Below are 18,870 nucleotides of genomic sequence, written 5' to 3' on the forward strand. Positions count from 1 at the left end.
AAAAGTCGTAATGCTACACAGTTCAAAACCAGCACAGAGGCACTATTGTCATTTTTAAAGGTCATTTACACATTTGTTATGAAAGAGAATCATTTCAATTAAGCAATTATTATGTTGTAATATAACAATATATAATACAAAAATCTGGATGCTGTTTTAGTTTCTGAGATGTATTTTATGTGGTTAAGGAGGTAGAGCAGGTTGTGTATTACCAGTAGGTTGGTGGTTCGATCCTCAGCTCCTCCAATCCATGTATCAGCGTGTCACTGGATAAAACAGACCTCCAAGTTGCTCCTGTTGGATACAGGTGGAAATAAGTTGCTTTTAATAAAAACCTCTGTCAAATATCTTAATTTATGTTCAAATACTACTGATGTAATAGGAATGGCTATCAGCAGATTAGGCAGTAGTAACGTTAGTTGAAAAAAAATTTGATTGACAATAAAAGCATCCAATGCACTTTATTTGTTACTCTGCCACAAACCAACCCGGCAGTAACCATGATGCAGTGGTTCGAAATAGTAATGGCAAAATGGTGGAGTGATGGCGACGTCTGCTGGCCAAATACTTGATACTGCATCTATTTGGGTTAAGTTAACAATGATGAAAGAGTTTGTGAGAATATAAAGAATAAAACCTTAAAGAATAAATTTGAAATATTAAACACATATTCCTTTCTTGGATAGTTTTATGATAGTTTGGGTTTAATAGTAAAGTGAATTAGACACTGTTTCAGCATTGGTGCAGCCTAATGTTGTGCTCATCAACAAATTGTGGTTTATGGAAATCGCTTGATCAATCGTCTTATGTTAAAAAACATAAACGTGAGCATGTAATTATACATGCACACTTCAACAAACAAGGAAATTTTACACTATAATTTGTTATTATAATTGCAGAGTAATTGGAAAATGATTTGTTTTACCCCAACACAGTGGTTTTGGTGATTAAACCTGGAGGGCCTCCAACAGAAGCAGCACAACCTCATACCCACTTCAGTATCATTAGTGGCTCTCTGACAGTCTGGTTTGTCAGCAAAAAGTAGCAGTAATCAGTCATTATCACTGCACAGTTACAGACTGACTTTGCAAGATTAAACTGACGTTTGAATCACATGCAAACACATTTGATGTTTGATTTGATTATTTGTCAAGTAAAGTGCATTTAAGTATTATCAGGAGAGTCATTTTTCACCCGCTCAACACTCGTCAGCAGGTTCAAAGATGGTGTAAAAGTGGAGGCTGATATTACAGAGAAACCACAGGAACTTGACTGACGAGATAAAGAATGGAAAGTACAGCTAGGTATAAGGGCATATTCGATGTGTTGAACGAACACACACTGAAGAGCTAGGTTGGGACAACAAACTCACTCAATATGAACTATGTACCGACACCACTGATGTTGCTCTGGATCTCTGGTAGGATCATGTTTTTATTTCCAGATGTGTAAATAACTATAAGCTGCAGATATTTCATCTTAATGTCTCCAGTTTGTTTAAGACTTTGAAAGCAGTGAAAATTGGGATTTTGCAAATGTCAATCAGGGATGTGCATATGTTTGTGTCTGTATTATCAACTTTGATCAAAGGTTTGCCACGATAAACAAGTTTGTTTTCAAAGTCAAGAATGAATTAGTCCACTCCGTAGTCCACTCATCACTATTTTTTTTTCTTTCATCCAACCTTATTTATCTTTTGTGTCTAAATTACTAAGAGTCATGTTGATAGATGATATGCTTTTAGTTGACAGCGCAATGCAAATATCACAATATTATAACTATACAGAACATATACAGTTCTGTGTAAGGCCAACAAAAAGTTGGTGGAGGTCCCCTAAATACGATGGGCCTTGCTCCCTGATGGCTTTGGATATCCACACAGTTATGCCAGCTACTATAGCTTGACCTGAGCAAATGCAGTTCATATTAGGCCAAGATAGGTGTCCTCTCTTTGCTTGGGTAAGGATAAGAATGCATGTCTTTAACATTTCACAAAAAAGTGGTAGTTTATAATGGTTAGTGGGCCGTGGCATCATTCAGATGAAGCTACAACCAAAGGCATTGAAGCAAACCACCCCAGCAGGTGTAATGCTGCTTTTATAGACACTTGCACTGTGATGGTGTGCACCACTCTGTTTCAATGCAAAATTATTTATACAGCATCTGTGTTGTGCTAAAATGTTAATGGTCCAAGATCCATTCGAACATCCAGCCGTATTTAGTGTCTGTTCTCTCTAGATCTTTGAACTAATTATAGTTCTGCTTTTTATTCTTTCCCATTTCCTCCTCAGGACTCCAGACTGGAGCCAAAGAGTCTTCACTAGGTAAATGAAGATCACAGAAAACAACAGGAAACAGCAGGTTCACTAATTGAAACTGTATATTTCATGTTGCTTACCCTCTTGTTCAGATCCTAGTAATATCAGGTTGATAGGAGGAGCCACCCACTGCGCAGGTGAACTGCAAATGAACCTCAAAAGCAAGTGGAAACCAGTGGATGACCCACGGTTTGACTGGAACCTGAGAACAGCTGACGTTATATGTAGATGGTTGAACTGTGGATCTGCAGTTTCAGCAAAAATCAAATACACGGCACAATCACGTAAAGTGTGGAAAGTAAATGCTTCCTATGTTCAGTCTGAGTCAGTGCTGAGAAAGTATGCATCAATGATGTCCCAGCCTTCCTCTTCCAGCTTGGAGATCACCTGCACAGGTGAGTTATACATCATTTCACCGTCACCGGAAAAAGGATATATTAAACAACTTCATGTATATTATGACAATACTTATTTTAATTTTTTTATGTTACCAATAATAAGGAATTTACAGATCTTAGTTATATATATAGTTAGTTAGTTATATAGTCATTCAGTAGTCTCTATCCTTGTTTCCATGACTATGAGTGATAAAGCGTCTTTGTGTTGTAACTGATCAACATGGAGCCAGTTTGTACTGTATAAGAAATATGCTTGTTTGTAGGTTTTTAAACCATCAGAGTAAATAAGACCAACAATTAGAAATAGTTATCTGGACAGAAGGTCTGAATCGTTCATTCTGCTCATATAAAAATGAACAGGGTAGTTTGACACATACAGCTGCTAAAATCACAACACAATAAAGCATTAGTACAAATGCTTGTAACAGAGGAGCAGACGTCTCTGTAATATTGGTTTCTCTCTTTCCACCTTGTTCCCACTACAGAGGCTGTCAGGCTGGAGAATGGGACCAGTCTGTGTTCAGGCACAGTGGAGGTCAAAGCTGACCAGTCCTGGTCCTTAGTCTGTAAAAGTGACTTTGACATGCAGGATGCAAAGGTGGTGTGTAGAGAGCTTGACTGCGGGGCTCCTTTAAATTTGCAAGGGGCACTCAATGGAAACGTTGAGGCTCTTAAGGGATCCAAAGAGTACCAGTGCAGAGGCAACGAGTCCACTCTCCTGGACTGTGGAAGTTATGATGCAGCTGGAAGTGCTTGCTCACCTGTACAACTCACCTGCTCAGGTAACCAAGAAGTCTCCTATTAGCATAATCGATCCATTAGCCGTGGTTAGAAATACACACAGAAGTCCCGCATTTAAAATGTTACCTAACCACAAAAATATGAACTAAGAAACACAAATATACACTGAAATATACTGAAATATATTCACAATGATGTATACGGTATTATTGTAATATAATTACTGATGCATTGATGTGTTTATCACTTTCATGTTGCAGCTGCTAACAGTGGAGCCTGTTTGAATTATCTTACAATGTTTTGATGAGGATTTGAATATAAGTATTATATAGACATTGGCTAGCAGTCACTTCCAAATCATTTGCAACCAGGTAATAAAAGTAACAATTTAATGTATGATTATGTTTGTACAAATATTTCTGAACCTCTATTAGTAGGCTCTATTAATTTTTAACAAAAAAATAATACAAGTCTGAATGGGCGGTAAATGTCTATACCAAATGTAAGAAAATACAACTGTTGGCTTAGGTTACAGTTTAAAATTAAAAATGTAATATTTATATTATGTTAGCTTTATTTATTTATTTATTTACATTTTTTGTCTTCGTTCAGAACCTGATATTTTCAGGTTGGTGGAAAGAGGAAGTTATTGCGCTGGTATACTGGAAATGAAACTCCATGGCGACTGGAAACCCGTGAATGGCTTGAATGAGGACCTGGAGACAGCAACTTTAGTGTGCAGACAACTGAAATGTGGCTCTGCTGTTTTACAAAAAGAAATAATGTCTTCTGAGGCAAAAAATGTGTGGGGGATGGCTTCCAAAATTCAATCTGGATCTGCACTGAGGGAGCATGTATCATTGAGAGCCTGGCACTCCTCATCCAGACTGGAGATAGCCTGCCAAGGTCAGTTGTGATGGTATTTTTCATCACAGTAATTGCTAGAGGATCACTGACCATTACAATAAAGTTCTCCACATAATTAATAGTTTAATTGCCTCAGGCTAGACAAGTAACTAGAAAAAGTGAGCAAGTGATGTTATTTTACTGTCTGTACTGACTTATCAGTTAGCATTGCCCCCAGACATCAGGTAACCTGCTCTGTCTTCACAGGTCTGCTGTTACAGCCAGTAATTTCCATCTCCCCCTCCACTGATTGGGTCTTCAAGTCCTCTAAGTTCACCATCAGCTGCTTCATGCAACCAGTGTCAGAGTACCCAGGCTTTTTTGAGCTAATCTTCACCACTTCTAAGACAACACGCAGCTACACCCAGAAAGCTGTCAATCACTCTGTCCACTTCCCGTTTCCTGCCGCAGACCATAGCCATGAAGGGAACTACAGCTGTGTGTATCATGTGTACCTTATGTCTCGTGAATTCTCCACAGTGAGCCAGTCAATCACTCTCAGGATATCAGGTAACGTGTGACAAGTAAAATCTGATAGTGAAATGTGGCTCTAGATATGTTGTAATCAGCTGTTGCCATCAAAGTGTAACGTTATTTATTATGTGATTTTCTGATCTGTTTCAGATTCCCCAACTGTTTTTATCATCAGACTTGTTGGTCTAGTGCTGACTTTAGCATTATTTCTCGCCATTTATTTACACAAAAAGGTACAGTTTATGCACTTAGGCTACACAAACTGTATGATTTCTGCATCCTTAAAAGACATGTGGTACCATGTCTCTCCAGGTCATCAGGAGGCAGGAAATCATCGCACTGGAAGACATTGGTGCATCCAACGCTGAAAGAAGGCCAAATGATGAGGCAGGGTTTGAGGAAAGCAATCTCCGAGGATCTTAAATTCTATCCAGTGGATCTGTTGATGTTTAATTTGAAGTTAAAGTGGGAAATGCACACACTATTTATACACATCACTGAGCACTAGTCGCATGTGTACATGTATTTAAATGAAGTTTTAAAGGTACTTTTTTTACTTTTACTTTAGAGGGAAATGCTTTTTCCTCAGCTACACCATTTGTCCGTTTTAGATGTATTTTTGATATAAAGTAGGTTGATAGTTTCATAAGATTTGCAGCAATGTGCGTCAATCTTTCCCTTTGAAGCTACATGTGATCTAATGTTGAATATCGTATTCTCACTGCACTAACAGATTTTTTCACTTTTTATTTTAGGAAAAGGTATAAACATGTCTTCAAAAGATTGAAGATTTTGCAGATTAAAACTGCCCAAGAGTGTATAAAGTAGCTGAACTTTACTTAACCTCAACCACCTGAAACAGCTACTATCCTGCGCAATACAACACCATTAAAAGAAGCCATTGTTTCCCATAAAGGTTCTTTCATGCATTTAAGTACATGGTTTGCTAATAATACTTTGACACATTTTGCTTTGAATGTATAACCTTTAATTGTATTATGTATTTTTACATTGTATTGTTACTTTTACTCAAGTACATGATCTGAGCAATTCTTCCAGCACTGCTGAAGAGCAAGTCAGCAGTTTTCTTAGTAACAGACCTTTCTATAAGTCCAAGACTGTACTGCTTCAACATCATGTTGAGATAGATCAGATTACTTGCATTTGATCAGAACTGTCAAAGTTGCTGGAAGTTAAGAGAACATAATCGTGTACAGTAAACACAGTAAAATGATATTTGATGTGTTGTGAGGGTCTGACCATAAATCTGATTCATTCTAAATTAAAGTATATATAAAGTATACATTACATTTTTATATATTTTGTGTGATGTATGGACACAATTCCTATTTTGCTTCTGTGTATGCGTTTTATTAAAAGCCATTTCATTCTAATTAAAGAAGGTTTGGTGTTCTTTGGATTTTCAATCATTTTAATATTGACAAGTGCAGACCTGCAGAGGCCTACAATTACGAATCCTTACATTTTAATGACAAACTTGAATACACCACCCATTAGCTAGCCATTCACAACAATACCAGAATAAAACTTACTGCTGTATCTTTATCAGGTCTCTGTGTCCTGTGACAGCACAATGAATGGAAAAAAAGGTGGCTCTCATAAAAAGGCTGGAACATAATGATTAGCTTTTGATTATCACCATCCAAATCCAATGACTTCATGAATCATCTGGTCATTACAAATTTCCAAACACCTTCTCAAAACCCTGTCTGTCCACTACACGTCCAAAATGAGTGGAGAAATACAATGTCTGTGGACTGCTGTAGCGCTTTAACTTCAATATTGTTTCATTTGCAGAGTCTCCTGTATCCCCAGTGGTCATAACATCTGACACAGGCAGGTAGATATCATGTCTCCTGCCCCAAAAGGTAAGGTGGGACACTTTGAGAGTGGTCTGTGATGGGTCCAGGTACATCATCCCCACAACCCGTCTGAAGAAGTGACTAGCAGTGTAAAGCATGACACCAGCAAACAGAGCTATCCCTGTTGAGTAGCTGACAAGAAAGAAGGAGACGTCTCCACGGAGGTAGAGGAAATATACAGGGGGCAAGATGACCATGGTGATTGCAGTTTGGAGTAGTTTGAGCCTGGACACAGCTCGAAGGAACTTAATGTGCGGGAGGGTGTAAATCATAGTGTACTTCTGTGAGGACGAGTCAGAGTACCTGACCAGTCCTGTGATCTTAGGTATAACCAGTCCATGGAATCTCTGTTGAACGGGTGTGTGACCTTGAGGACAAGGCTGAACACAAGAAGATATCTGACCTGTGAGCAGACATGATCCTCTGGTACAAGACAGGAGGGGGGAGGTGAGCCTGTTGGACAGCACTGACCTTATCTGTGGACATCCAAGAAATAAATCTGACACTGAAGTATTGACACAGTATTTAAGTATTAAGATTGTTTCTGATTGACATTTTGTTGATCAATGAACTGATGATTCTGGATCTAAACTGCACAAAGTAATGCAAAATATAACCACATAACTCCTGCTGAAAAGAATCTGAAAGGTTCCTACAAACATTCAATATTAGGCTGATATAGAGGTATTCCTCACATTTCAGCCTGTTTGATGTATTTGAAATAGTAACAACAATTATCACGACTGCATTTACACATTTCTTTCAATTCAGAAAACAAAATTAATCTCAGGGCACTTCAGAGATGACTTTAACATGACATTATGTGGTTTGTTTTATTTTAGAAGTTAATAAAAATCCCACTTACAAAGATGAAGAAAGAAAGATGATACTCACCATAACTGTTGAAAGGCTGAAACGAAGAAGTAAAAGATAAGTCGAAGAAAACACGAGTTATTAATAATAACTAGCTAACGGTTAGTTAGCACACAGCACAGTCTTTGACCCGGATGTAGTTGTCGTCTTCTTCTTCTGTTGTTTATTGGCATACAAACCTGTGTTTTACCGCCACCTGCTGGGTTGAAGCGTACATCGGAATGGTTATTAAAATACAGTCATATTACTAATATAAAAATAAATCAACTTTTTTCATAAAATCTAATCTTTTCCAAAAAATAAAAAATAAAAATACGCTACATCTCTTAAACTCCTTCTAAAAAAATTCTAAATCAAATGTTCTTTTGCCAATTTTAAGAGAATTAAGTTCAGAAAAGTAGAGTTATCCATCTTTCTTCTCTGTATTTGAGACATTGTAAAAATACAGGCCCTGTGGTTTCTCACCTCAGATGATGTTCACACTTACTAGGAGCATGTTTCTTCATTATTGTCACTGTTTTATTCAGACCAGTGGAACATAACATCATCCTACAAATCATATCCTCCTCCTTCCTTATTTATTTTTTATTTATCCTACTTTGCACTGGAAGGTAAAATTGTATTGGAAGTTACTTTCTTTATCCTCTTTTTGCCATTTCCTTTTTGTTTTTGATTTGATAGTGGGCTACTTTTAACCTACGTTTGGCTCTAACTTATGTGATTCTCTATTTGCACCCTTTGCATTTCTAAGTTACCTTAGATTATTTCAATATATATCAAAATAATTGTTATGTTAGGCTAAAAATCCGGTGAAGAAAATGGCTTTATAGATTTTTTTTTTATAATATATAATTGTTCAAATGTATACTTTTCAGCAGTAAAATAAAAAAAACCTCTATCAGTACGTTTTAAGTAAATTTTAAGAGACATTTGCTCTTTCAAAATAGGTAAGGTAATAGGTAAGTAGATTGTGTTGTACATTTTTTACATTTGTGTCGATTGTGTGAGTTGTGAAACTTGTGCTGTTAATTGCATATCTTGTTGTGTATGTGCTACTATAACTTTTGTCCTCCCACCTGTGCACTGTCTGTTGTTCTCTTCCAACTCCCTCAATCCATACAGTATAACCACTAGACACCCTGCCTATCCTTATTGTTCAAGAAGAACACAAGTGTGGCCACAGGATCCCAACTGTACCCATCCAGACAGTAAATTAAAAAGTTTTTAATGTCTTTTTAATAGATTTACTGAATTTAAATGTTTTTACTTGTGCCATTTATTAAATCAGTTCATTAATTGCATTCTGTAAGACACTTTATTTCAAATGACATCATATTATTTAGGGCTGCTCAAACATTACATTTAGCTCATGTTTCTGTTACAGACGAGGGACAAACAATTGGCATTTTTATGAGTTTAATGGTTATTTAAAAACATTACGCTACACAGTAGGAAACAGCAGAGAGTAACGACACCTGTGAGACCTTCAGAGAGACATACATATATACAAGTATACACCAAGATGCCCACTGACCCTCTTCTGTCCATTGGAGTCGATACGTCAACACGGCCGCCATATTGGATCAGGGAATCTTATGTGTGTGTGGAGGACGAGGGTTTCCACTCGTAATATCTCATTTTACAGCCGATTTCTTCAGAACTTGGATTCTGTGTTGTATGTAAATAACATCTGTCCATGTCTTTATATAACACTTGGGAAGCTATTAACAAAAACTTATCATATCGTTAACGTTTCAATACAGATATAACTTGAATCTATTTTACAGTATGTCATGTTAGTATCATGAAACAGTTTAAAGAGACACTAGACTATACTGGTCCAAATTAACACTGCAAATCATAATGACAACGCTGATGGATAAACATAAATTGTACATTTGTTTTTACATAAATATTATTTTGTAACTTAGTAGCATTATTCCTTATCACTTAATTCAACATGTTTTTAACAATAAAATATTATAAGACAACTTCTCCCCTTTTGAAATCATATTTTTCATTGCATGGCTTTGATATTTCTTTCATTAGACAAAAGTCAATAGTTTTCTATTACTTCAACTGGTCAGTGCAGAACACAGTCCCGATCCAATATGGCGGCGCGACAAACGCATTTCAGAAGCCCTGATGCGGCATCTTCGTGTTTATATCTATGTCATTACTGCCGCACGGTGTAACTGAGCACGACACGACTTCCTGTGTCTGCTCGTTTTAAATGTCACACTGTTCCTGGTGCCGAACAGCTGTATTTCTTGTTTTCAGTAAGTAATGTCATAACTTTGTTAGGTTAGGCGTAGTATGAGATTTCCTCCGGTGCAGCCTCCTAGTAAAGTTAGCAAGGCGGCTAACGCTAGCTAAACTAACAGGCGGTGGTGCGTTTGCGTCCAGCTGCTACCTTCAGTTTTTGGACACACTGACATTGGGACAGAGAGGACAGCGATGTTGCAGCTGGAGGATGAAGTCACTCTGTACTCGGTCGTCTTCGTGGTGCTCTTGCTCGGTACCAGGAGCCCGGTGTGGACCACGGTCCTCACCGCCTCCCTCTACCTCTTTCTGGCTATGTTCCGGTTCCCCCAGGTACCGACCAGCCGGGTCCGGCAGGTGCTGCACCCAACCAAGGGCACGGTGGGCTCCGGCAAGGTGTCGGTGGTCGCTCACAGGGGCGGTGGACATGACGCCCCGGAGAACACGATCGCAGCCATCCGTGAGGTGAGAGGAACCTATGGGACTGTCTGATCCACTGCATCGTGTTTTCTAGACAAGAAGAAGATTTAGTATGCAGCAGTTTCATGGTCATCACCTGGTTACTTAAATGCATGTAAACGCACTGATTTCATTGTACTGTATTATACAGAACAAGGTAGTGGACTGTGACCTGTGAGTGGACATCAAAAACTGTCAGACCTGTATCCACTAGTAGCACAGTTTAGGCCAACGTTGTACACTTTTGTAAATCAATGTTAGTACAAAGGTGATCGCAGTTTTTTCTTTTCATGTGAACTCAGTTTTCACATTAAAATCAGCCTGAACCCTAAGATACCATCAACGTTTTGGCCATAGAGCCATTTTACATTTGTGCATTTGTTACATGATCAGTAACGAATCCTCCTAGAACACTTTTACTAGACTCTTTTACTTGTCTCTTTTATTCTAGGCCAGTAAGAATGGGGCGACAGGTGTGGAGTTGGACCTGGAGTTCTCAGCAGACGGCGTCCCAATACTGATGCACGATGAGACTGTAGACCGGACCACTAACGGGTCAGGACTGCTTAGCCAGATGAGACTCTCTGACCTGAGTGAACTGGACGCAGCTGCTAAACATCGACTCCGGTAAGAAGAAAGCACGTTCAGTAGCTATAAGACATATACAATCACACAGGCTTTGGCCAATATCTTTGATTGCAGTGGACGCTTTAGATGACTGAGATGAAGATTCTCAGTCATCCAGGTGAAGCTGCTTGGATCAGTAGTAAATTACACTGCCTGTCCAAAACAAAGTCACCACCATTTAACTAAGCAAATAGGTAAGAGCCTCCCGCTGGATAATTACTGCATGGACGATTATTTTTCAGCTGGCAACAAGTTATTTAACACAAACTGATGAGTGAGCAGCTTCTCATTTCTTAAACGTATTGAAACGATGCCATGGTGGATGCTTGCTGTAATCAAAGCTGAAGGCTGTCCAACAAAATTTTTTTTGGACGTGCAGTGACTTCCAACCTGACAAGAACAAAGTCCAGTTGACTCAAGTTCCAGATTAGATTTAAGATTATGCATTTTTTTCAGGCAAATACAGAACCAGTTTGTATAAACTTTATGTTACAGATTGTTTTGTACAGGACGATCTTCTGTGTCTCTACCACTTTGTTGTAATTGTCAGTGAGATAATCATCTGAAGTAGCAGCGGTTAATCAGTGCTCTGAAACTTTACATCAAAACCTTAACAAAACCATTGTAGTGATGGTGGGAGAAATGCAAGCTGATTGGCAAAAAAACATAAAAGGAAAAAAGAAGTGTTTTTTCAATGGCTCTAAGCTTTGGTGGTGTGGCAGCAGGTAAGACAAGTCGAACATGTTTTTTGGGAAAGCTGGAGGATAAGAGTGTTGGCTTCATACCATTTTAGGGCCTTGTGTCTAATCTTTGGTTACAGTTATTACAAACGCCACAAATGCTGGGCTGTTTTTCCATCTCACGTGTATTTTCTGATGTAGAAATGCCTGTAACAGTAAACATTGACAAGTGAAAAACATTTTGCTATAATAAATTCAGAAAGGAGAGTGAGACAAGTTGCTAATAATACACAGAGATGCTGTTGGTAATAGACATAAGACAAATAATCCAGAGGGACTCTAAAAAAAACAGACTTCAGAGCAAACATAACAAAAAAGAAAGATACAAAATAAAAACGTACATTATTCTCAACATGAACAGAGTAATGTAGACAGTCCTGCGAGAAATATGAAAGCATACACTAATTACAGCAACATTAAATCATGTTGAAAGACCTTCAGTATCACTGTTATGCTCCCCAGCAGTGGTCAACCAACAAAGACAAATGTGAGCACAACACATAGGAAACTAAAGGCTTCTGTTGAAGAGAGTGGGAGTCCACCATCGGAAGAACATTGAATAGCATGGATGTGCATGGTTTCAGTGTTGTGAGTTGCAGATTCACAGCGAGGAAGCAGCTACTGTTAAAAAAAAAAAAGCCATGCAACTGGATGATGGAACTCAGGGATGTAGAGGACCAAGAACTGAACCCAGCAGCACACCAGGGGAGAGGCAGTCAGAGTAAGACACTTAACCCTCCCAAGATATGTTGAAGGTATGTCCAGACAAGTAGGACTTAAGCCAGGCCAGAGTTGTATCAGTGATGCCCAAGTCAGAGAGTGCAGACAGGAGGATCTGGTGGTTCACAGTGTCAAAGGCTGCAGATAGATCAAGGAAGATTAAGACGGAAGACTGAGCTGCAGCTTTTGCAGCCCGCAGGGATTCCACGACGTTCTGTGGAGTGACCACTCTTTAGGCCAGACAGATTGACATCAAGGAGGTTGTTCCTAGAAAGGAAGTCATTCAGTTCATTGAAGACTGCTTGTTCAATAGAAGAAGAGAGACAGGCCTGTAAATCTCCAGAAGAGAGTGGTCAAGAGTCAGTTTCATGAGGAGTCTGTTCAAAAGAGAGAACTGGGAGCTGATGGCTGCCTACTTGAATGCCCTCATCTAGGTCTAAAATCCCTCTGGTCTATTGCGCTCTGCCAGTGAATGATGTCCCGTGGTCCCCGCACATGCCTCACCTGAAAAGATCCCAGACTAAACCATTCCGCTCAGCGGTTTCACAATGGTGGAACAAACAACCCAGGCTTGCTCCCAATTTGATCAAATCTGCTGAAAACTGCTATTGCACAACTTTCTTTGCACTTAAATCTAAAAAAACAAACAAACAAAAAAAACTTACACCTCATGAAACAAACAGTTCGAAGTTTTTCTCGTTGGGTTAGATATTTAGCTTGCCTTGTACCTCATTTGTAAGCTGCTGTGGATAAATGATTAAATGTAAATGTAAATGTAAGCATTGTGTTTGGTGACAACCAAAAACTGCATTCTGAAATAAGACGCTGAAGCGTGGTGATGGCAGCATCATGATTTGGGCCTGCTTGGCTGCCTCTGGACTAGGACAGCTTGCCATCATTAATGGCGCTATGTTGGCCTACATCCGGAGTGGGGAAATTATTTTAACACACCATTTACTGAAGTTCACAAATAGATATTTAAGACATTTTTGTTTTTTAATTAATATTTGTAACTCATTTGTTTTCATTTATGAATTTCTAGAACGTGTAAAAAAGTTTAAGTCATATTTATTTAGGAATAAAGAAAATGGTAAATGACTTACAAATGTCTAAGCTACTGTAAAAGTAAAGTTTCCGAGTCATCTAAACAGTGGAGAACAAATTCATTCAGTCATAATGTTAAAATAGGCCAATGCTCTGCATAATTACACATCACATCAATGTCTCCTCTTCTACCAGGGAGAAGTTTGCTGGGCAGAAGATCCCAACCCTGGAGGAGGCAGTGGAGGAATGCATCAAACTGCAGCTTACCATCTACTTTGATGTCAAAGGTCATCCAGATGAGGTGCAGCCAACAGAACTAACAAACAGAACGACTTGATTATGTTCAATCTGTCTGTTATACTTTGTTGATTTAATTGATCTGTAAGTAGTCAACATTACATAATGATGAGAACATGGTGTTGTGGTGTTGTGGTCCACAGAACAGCCCAGTACAAAATAATCAAAATATACTGTATAAATGTTCCAGTCCGGAAGCAACGGGTCAGTAACTCAGGGGTTACTGTAGTTGTAGTGAGGGTCAAAAGTAATTCCATTACTTTGTACTTCAGTTCTGTGTTAATGTTTAAAGGGGTGGGTGAAAAATTAGATTGAAATAAGAATGGTTCATATCGAATCAATTCACAAATGTAACAAATACACTTTTGGAAGAATACTGACACAAAAAACACAGAATTAAAAAAAAAGGTCTGTGCAACACAGACAACATACGACACACACACACACACACACACACACAGTACATGGGTTTTGAAGTTCATCGTAAGGTACAAACATCTGAGCACATTTTACTGACTTTACAATAGGTTTGCCAGACGTAGGTAAAGATTTTAGTCAAGGAAAAGCAACTTAATCTGTTAAATAATTCTTACTCAAACACCTTCTTCTGCTTTTTTATTTCCTAGAACGACCCTCATCAGAACCAGTCCTATCATTCACCACGTGTTGGGGTTCTATTAGTGAATAACAGTTCCTAACTGTGGCTTTAGTTCTGGGAAAAAGGTTTTATGTGGCCTGTGTGCAACATAAAGATAACAGTACAAGATGAATAAATAGACAATCATTAGCTGCGTGGCTCATCGTTGCCACTGAAATGTACCATAACATGTCCAGAATACTTATTCCAGTTTGTGCTGAATTATGGAACAAACCAAACCCCCTAAACACACAGACACATGTTCAGTGAGGACATTGCCACGGGTAAGGCGTAGTTTGTTTACAGGGTAACATATTGCGTCATTACTACATATTTGTACTCAGACAACTTGTGAAAATGTGAGTTTCTTGTTTCCGACAGTTCAAACTAGTTGAGCCAGTGACAGAGTTCATGCCATTTAATCTTGCATATTAAAAAACAAACAAACTGAATTTCAGTTTGCATCTTTGTACTTTCACACTTCCTAACTCAGCACATTTTTCGATGAGTAAGGAATGCAAACCTGCATTCGTGTTCGTTGTTTCGGCCAGTGACTTTCTTGAGTTCAGGACCCACAGCAGTGTTTTCTAGACACAGCTGCTAGTTAGCATCACGTGGTTGGACACAAAAACACACACTGTACACAGTTGACTGACCTACAATAACAGCGTGTTTCTCCTCTCCTCTCAGGCAGCCGCAGCCCTTAAAGAACTGTATAAGAAACATCCAGTCCTCTACAACAGCAGCATCGTCTGTTCCTTCGAGCCCAAAGTCATCTACAGGGTAGGAGGGATCTTTGGCCTTTGTTGGAAGTCAGTGTTTGTGCACGGTGTACTGCTCTTGAACAAAGTTAGATTTGCTGTGTTGGCTGTGTACGTTAGGTTAACCAGCCAACCTTTCCCTTTTAGAAAACATCATTGCTCCGTGTTTGTATACAAGCTGGGAAAACCAGACTAGTACAGATTACATAACAGAAAACAAATGACAGGTTTTCACTAGTTATTCTGTTTATGGGTCATTTTGAGCTTGAACACTGTACTGAACAGGCTGGTACTGCGAATTGCTACAACGTCTACACAGCCTAACACAGTGGTAACTGATTTTAATAAACAGTTATATATATATATATATATATACTGTATATACTGTATGTGTATATATATATATATATATATATATATATATATATATATATATATATATATATACTGTATATATATGTATATACTGTATATATGTTGTGAAGAATAATTCTTGGCGTATGTTCCCCTGCGGCCCAGATGAGGCAGAGTGATCCAGAAGTGGTCACAGCATTAACCCACAGGCCGTGGAGCCTGAGTCGGTTTGGAGATGGCTCCCCGCGTTTCTCGTCACTATGGAAACACCACTGGATGACACTAATGGACGTAGTGTTGGACTTGGCCCACCATCACGTGCTGTGGAAGCTGTGTGGAATCTCAGCCTTCCTGATCCAGAAGAACTTTGTTTCACTGTGAGTTTCTGCTGAGGTCACACACACACACACACACACACACACACACACACACACACACACACACACACACACACATATTCTCATCCTCACTAGAATTTAGTTTCCAGATACTAAGGACTTTCTTAGCCTTGTGAGACTGTCATTCTTTGGTTCTCACTGTGTTTGCTTAACAAACCGATATCCAGTAAACGGCGCAGAACATGCTTAAACGTTCTGAATGTTTCATAGAAGAAACACAGTATGGACAGCCTGTAACGGTAGAATCTAGTCACTTTAAAATGTCTACATCATGTTCACGGCAGAGAATAATTTCCTGTGTGTCTACAGGGACTATGTGCAGTACTGGGCCCAGAGAGGGGTGGAGGTTGTAGCCTGGACAGTCAACACAAAAGTGGAGAAAGAGTATTACCACGATGTGCTCCAAGTCAACTACATCACTGACAGCCTGGTGGAAGACTGTGAACCTCATTACTGAGAGACACTTGAACCCAGCACAAGATTTGCTCAAACACACAGTTATTATAGAGATACATGCACACATGGAACCAACGTTTTCACTGCTCACCAACCATATGTGGCATCAGGTAAGAGAACACTCGCCACTCTTTCCATGCCATCTCCATGCGCACCGCTGTGATTGTGTTTAATTTTTCTTTGAGGCGATGAGACTGGGTGTCACAGCTAACATCAGATAACATCACACCAAGTAACAGGTTTAATTTTGACTGAATCATTTTAATTTGATCATGACTTCAGTCACACGTGGTGATGTTCCTGACGTGTTTATAGACATTTGAATACAAACATTTTGGTAATACTTATACTTATTATAATACTGTTATAGAAGCTAAACAAATGTACTGTATTCACAAACTCAGGAGTGAAATGATTTTTTTTTCTTTTTATTTTACTATATATAATGCCTATAATGTCATGCACTGTCTGTGCTTACTGATTTAGAAGAAATACAAATAAACATTTTATACCTTTGAAAAAAGCGGGAATGAAACTGAAATGTAGAATAGAATAAGATACATATAAATAGGTTTTAGTGTCACTCATCAGTGTAGCGCCAGAAGCTTCTAATGTGTTAATTTATGATGGCCGCACAGTGTTACAGGTGTATACATACACATATTAGACATAATATGCTACAGTTTAGTACCATATTATTATTTCTAAATAATAATGTGATACTTTTTAGGAAACATTGTTTAATTCTCTGTAGTGGAGCCCACTAGTAAACTGTGTAGAGCAGATGACATTGACTAATATTTCAGTTTTACCTCTGTCAGTGCGTCTCTCATAAGGAGACATCATTCTGCATCTCATTTCATAGATTTTATAGGTATAAGTAACACAGTACTGCATATAGAAACACAGTAGGCCCGAGCAAAGGAACAGTAAGGGACCAGGTAAGAATAAGTGGTTAAGGATGGAATACATAGACATTTTTAAGGCTTTAAAATGATCTCAGACGCCAACTGCTGACAGTGAATATAACTCAATTAGTAACACTAACAGCATCTCTGTTGTCATCAGAGTAGAAGTAAGCTGTGCCCAAGAACCAGCATGTGCAATATCAGGTCTCTAGAACTGGATCATCGAAAAGATACTGTTTGAAGTTCACTATGTAAAAGGGTGTGGCAAACATGGATACCTGTAATCATATATGATTCATGTTTACATTTAATTTATTCTGAGCAGCAGGTGAAATACTTTTTGTCCTGTCATTACCAGTCAAAACATTGAAGGATAGAATCATGAAGATTTGAGTTCATATGATTGAGTACTGTAATGAATGATTGAACTGAATAAAATGCTGGACATTGGAAGTGAATTGGTTGTCGTTAAATGATTTCTCACAGATGGGGACAGCGGACAGCAGTTCCAGCTGATGTCCTGCATCTACACCCTTCAAGAGACTGATATTATTCAATAGATCAACACCAACACCCTAAACGTGCACACAACCTTCATTCATCCACCATAGTTGTTATTGTCGACTGATGGAAAAACATCTTTCCCGTTGAACATCTGTACACATAGTTCTAAACAAATACCATGTTCTGAAAGTGTGAAGGGACAGAGTGAAAGCTGATAACTGTTCCTTCTTCAGCATAAAATGGCCATTTGACCTTAGTCTGGCCTCTCTACTGTTAAAGCTAAGCCTGTGTAGTGTGGACTGTTGATGATTAGCCTCTTGGCCTGGAGACTCAGGTGACTGACCCAGATAGTACAGATGAAGTGGGGGGTGAGTGGGAGGTGTAGTGTTGGATATCACACTGGATAAGCCTGTCTGAGCTGCTTCTTGTCCCGAATGCTGATTGTCAGCTCACGCTGTGCAGGTGAAAATCACCTGTAGTGTCACTGTTATGTATTTAAAGTTAAACAGGAATGCTACAAAAGGTTTCAGCAGTGCCATTAGCCCTCATATAGCATAAAGATAAAGTGGCTGACAATTAAAGAGAGCAGCTCACAAGTTTGTTTTGTCTGGCACTATTATTGTTGTCAGTCCTTGAATTAAATTTAATTGAATTTCTGTCATTTCATAAAAAGTAGGCTGAAAACAATCTGTAGACTCTGCAGAAAAATCTCAGCTTTAATTCACTTTTTTCATCATGTTTGGTTTAATAGGTGAAAGGTGAGGCTGTCGCTCCGCCCACAAAACTACGTGTGAGGGGCGTGCGGTGACGTCACGGGGGGAGGGTGTCTGACCACAGGTAAACAGAAACACCGTGAGCGGAAATGTCAGTACTGTAACTCCAAAATAAAAGCCTCCAAATTAATCTAAACTCTAAACTCCTATTAGACATCACCGGTAAAGAATACATTTACCATTAGAAAACAATGTATAGATGTACATGAAAGTTATGGTTTGCAATTACAAGTGGTTGAATAATAAATTCACCATCTCCATAAAGAGGTACATAATAGTATGTGGTATATAACTATCCAGATAACACTGGTTTTATTTGCACGTTTTTTGCTAAACT

At 38.7% G+C, this 18,870-nt stretch overlaps 3 protein-coding genes across 3 annotated transcripts; 2 read left to right on the forward strand and 1 right to left on the reverse strand.

Moving 5' to 3' along the window:
- The first annotated feature begins 4,165 nt into the window (after positions 1-4,165).
- Positions 4,166-5,705, forward strand: LOC113162229. The gene is made up of 4 exons (XM_026360262.1): positions 4,166-4,363; positions 4,571-4,873; positions 4,988-5,070; positions 5,150-5,705. The coding sequence occupies exons 1-4, from the start codon at positions 4,240-4,242 to the stop codon at positions 5,258-5,260; spliced, it is 621 nt and encodes a 206-aa protein (XP_026216047.1). The 5' UTR covers positions 4,166-4,239; the 3' UTR covers positions 5,261-5,705.
- A 130-nt stretch (positions 5,706-5,835) lies between these two features.
- tmem186 (transmembrane protein 186) lies at positions 5,836-7,751 on the reverse strand. The gene is made up of 2 exons (XM_026360261.1): positions 7,615-7,751; positions 5,836-7,196 (listed from the first exon to the last, which is right to left on the reverse strand). The coding sequence occupies exons 1-2, from the start codon at positions 7,615-7,617 to the stop codon at positions 6,534-6,536; spliced, it is 666 nt and encodes a 221-aa protein (XP_026216046.1). The 5' UTR covers positions 7,618-7,751; the 3' UTR covers positions 5,836-6,533.
- A 2,299-nt stretch (positions 7,752-10,050) lies between these two features.
- gde1 (glycerophosphodiester phosphodiesterase 1) lies at positions 10,051-18,341 on the forward strand. Its single transcript, XM_026360259.1, has 6 exons — positions 10,051-10,320; positions 10,766-10,941; positions 13,641-13,746; positions 15,070-15,162; positions 15,660-15,871; positions 16,202-18,341. The coding sequence occupies exons 1-6, from the start codon at positions 10,051-10,053 to the stop codon at positions 16,347-16,349; spliced, it is 1,005 nt and encodes a 334-aa protein (XP_026216044.1). The 3' UTR covers positions 16,350-18,341.
- Positions 18,342-18,870: the final 529 nt, after the last annotated feature.

Source organism: Anabas testudineus, chromosome 1, assembly GCF_900324465.2.
Source record: "Anabas testudineus chromosome 1, fAnaTes1.2, whole genome shotgun sequence".
In the NCBI taxonomy this organism is placed as follows: domain Eukaryota; kingdom Metazoa; phylum Chordata; class Actinopteri; order Anabantiformes; family Anabantidae; genus Anabas; species Anabas testudineus.

Excerpts from the sequence above, each read along its gene's own strand:
- LOC113162229 (XM_026360262.1), top strand. The coding sequence starts at position 4,240 with ATGTCTTCTGAGGCAAAAAATGTGTGGGGGATGGCTTCCAAAATTCAA. Across the intron at positions 4,364-4,570 it reads ACTGGAGATAGCCTGCCAAG|GTCTGCTGTTACAGCCAGTA; the intron begins GTCAGTTGTGAT and ends CTGTCTTCACAG. Across the intron at positions 4,874-4,987 it reads AATCACTCTCAGGATATCAG|ATTCCCCAACTGTTTTTATC; the intron begins GTAACGTGTGAC and ends GATCTGTTTCAG.
- gde1 (XM_026360259.1), top strand. The coding sequence starts at position 10,051 with ATGTTGCAGCTGGAGGATGAAGTCACTCTGTACTCGGTCGTCTTCGTG. Across the intron at positions 10,321-10,765 it reads CGATCGCAGCCATCCGTGAG|GCCAGTAAGAATGGGGCGAC; the intron begins GTGAGAGGAACC and ends CTTTTATTCTAG. Across the intron at positions 10,942-13,640 it reads GCTGCTAAACATCGACTCCG|GGAGAAGTTTGCTGGGCAGA; the intron begins GTAAGAAGAAAG and ends CTCTTCTACCAG.